The 1,902-nt window shown below is 36.0% G+C and overlaps 1 protein-coding gene across 1 annotated transcript; it reads left to right on the top strand.

Annotated features, from left to right (window-relative positions):
• The first annotated feature begins 496 nt into the window (after window positions 1-496).
• LOC141519546 (olfactory receptor 8K1-like) lies at window positions 497-1,483 on the top strand. The gene has a single exon (XM_074231763.1). The coding sequence runs from the start codon at window positions 524-526 to the stop codon at window positions 1,481-1,483; it is 960 nt and encodes a 319-aa protein (XP_074087864.1). The 5' UTR covers window positions 497-523.
• Window positions 1,484-1,902: the final 419 nt, after the last annotated feature.

The raw sequence follows: 1,902 nt of genomic DNA, 5'->3' as shown, positions 1-1,902 counted from the left end.
GCAATATTAAATGGCAAGGTAATGAGTTTTGAATTTTGGAAAATATGTTTGATATTGCTAATTCATTACAGAACTTTCATCATCATAAACTGTATCTGGAAACTACAGGCACATAAATTCCAAAATTGTCATTTGGTAATACTCAAATTCATTGAGTTCATCATATATGAACTCTGATAGATATCCCAAAGGATGAAGTCTAAAATATTATAATCTCCTTCCTTTTCAATCCTTAGAATATAGAAGCATATATATTTTAAAATAGCAATTTTCCTCAAAAACTTACCTGCAATGCAGAAAATTTTCAATATCAGTTTTTAAGCTATTTTTAATCCTATTGTAATCTACTTACTTATCTAACTTCATGGAGGAAGGGATTCCTGCTTGTCAATGCAGTGAGAGACATAATGGGGAAGTCCATTTTACTTCATTCATTGTATCTACCTATACTAAAGTTGTGATGGGTGATACAGACTCAGAATTCTTAGGTTTCTTTATTTTCTTTCCAGTTTAGCTTACCTTGATGGAATTCGTGGGAAAACTGAATGGGACTTTAACCACCTCAGTGACTGAATTCATTCTCATGGGTATCACAGATCGTCCAGCGCTACAGGCCCCACTTTTTGGTATGTTTCTACTCATCTATTTAGTCACAGTGGTGGGAAATTTGGGCATGATCATCTTAACGAAGATTGATTCTCACCTACAAACCCCCATGTACTTTTTCCTCAGGCATCTGGCACTGACTGATCTTGGTTATTCCACTGTTATTGCTCCCAAAATGCTTGTAAATTTTGTAGTAGAGAAAAATACCATTTCCTACAATTGGTGTGCAACCCAGCTAGCTTCCTTCGAGATTTTCATTATCAGTGAAATTTTCATCCTGTCAGCCATGGCTTATGATCGCTATGTGGCTATTTGTAAACCCCTCTTCTACACAGTCATCATGTCAGACAGGATGTGTTTGATCCTGGTTGCCATCCCTTACGCCTATAGCATCTTTGTGTCATTGCTGGTCACAATAGAGATTTTTATTTTGTCCTTTTGCAAATCCAATGTTATCAGACACTTTTATTGTGATAGTCTTCCCTTGTTGTCCATTGTATGTTCTGATACACATGAAATTGAATTCATCATTCTGATCTTTTCTGCTTTAGATTTGCTTTCCTCCCTCTTAATTGTCCTTGTTTCCTATATCCTCATTCTTGTGGCTATCCTCAGGATGAGCTCTGCTGAGAGCAGATACAAAGCCTTCTCTACTTGTGGCTCCCATCTCACTGTGGTGATTGTGTTCTATGGGACCCTTCTCTTCATGTACTTGCAGCCCAATTCTAGTCATTCCTTTGAGACAGATAAGATAGCCTCTGTGTTTTATACCTTAATCATCCCCATGCTTAACCCTTTGATCTACAGTTTGAGGAATAAGGAGGTAAAAGGCGCCTTAAAAAAAACCATAAAAGATCGATGCAAATGTCATAATTAATGTGCAATTGTTCCAATAAGTTACCAGAAGGCAAAAATTCTTCTTTCTCCTCTGTCAATTAATTCTAAATTATCCTCTCTTTCTGGAAAAAAAATCTTTCTACTTTCTTCCTTCAAGAAAATATACAATTCTTTGTTGCTATCAGTTAATAATGTAGCTTTTGGTGAGTTTAGGTAAGTCATTGGAGATCTTCTTGAGGACCTGACTGACAGTTGAGAAGGGAAAGGTCAGTGCAACAAGATTTTATGAAAAGTTTCCTTGAACAAGTAAGTGAAAAGTTCCCTGGTAAATACTTTTCTTATTACATTTACAGTTTAGTTCATCTTTGTGTCCTCATATTGAAAGAAGAATTTCAACCTTGAAGCTAGAATCTTTCCAGCCTAGAATAACTTAGAAAAGGGAAAGATGGCTTTTGTCTA

This window comes from Macrotis lagotis, chromosome 3 (assembly GCF_037893015.1).
Source record: "Macrotis lagotis isolate mMagLag1 chromosome 3, bilby.v1.9.chrom.fasta, whole genome shotgun sequence".
Lineage (NCBI taxonomy): Eukaryota > Metazoa > Chordata > Mammalia > Peramelemorphia > Peramelidae > Macrotis > Macrotis lagotis.
This window is presented reverse-complemented; position numbering and strand designations above follow the sequence as displayed.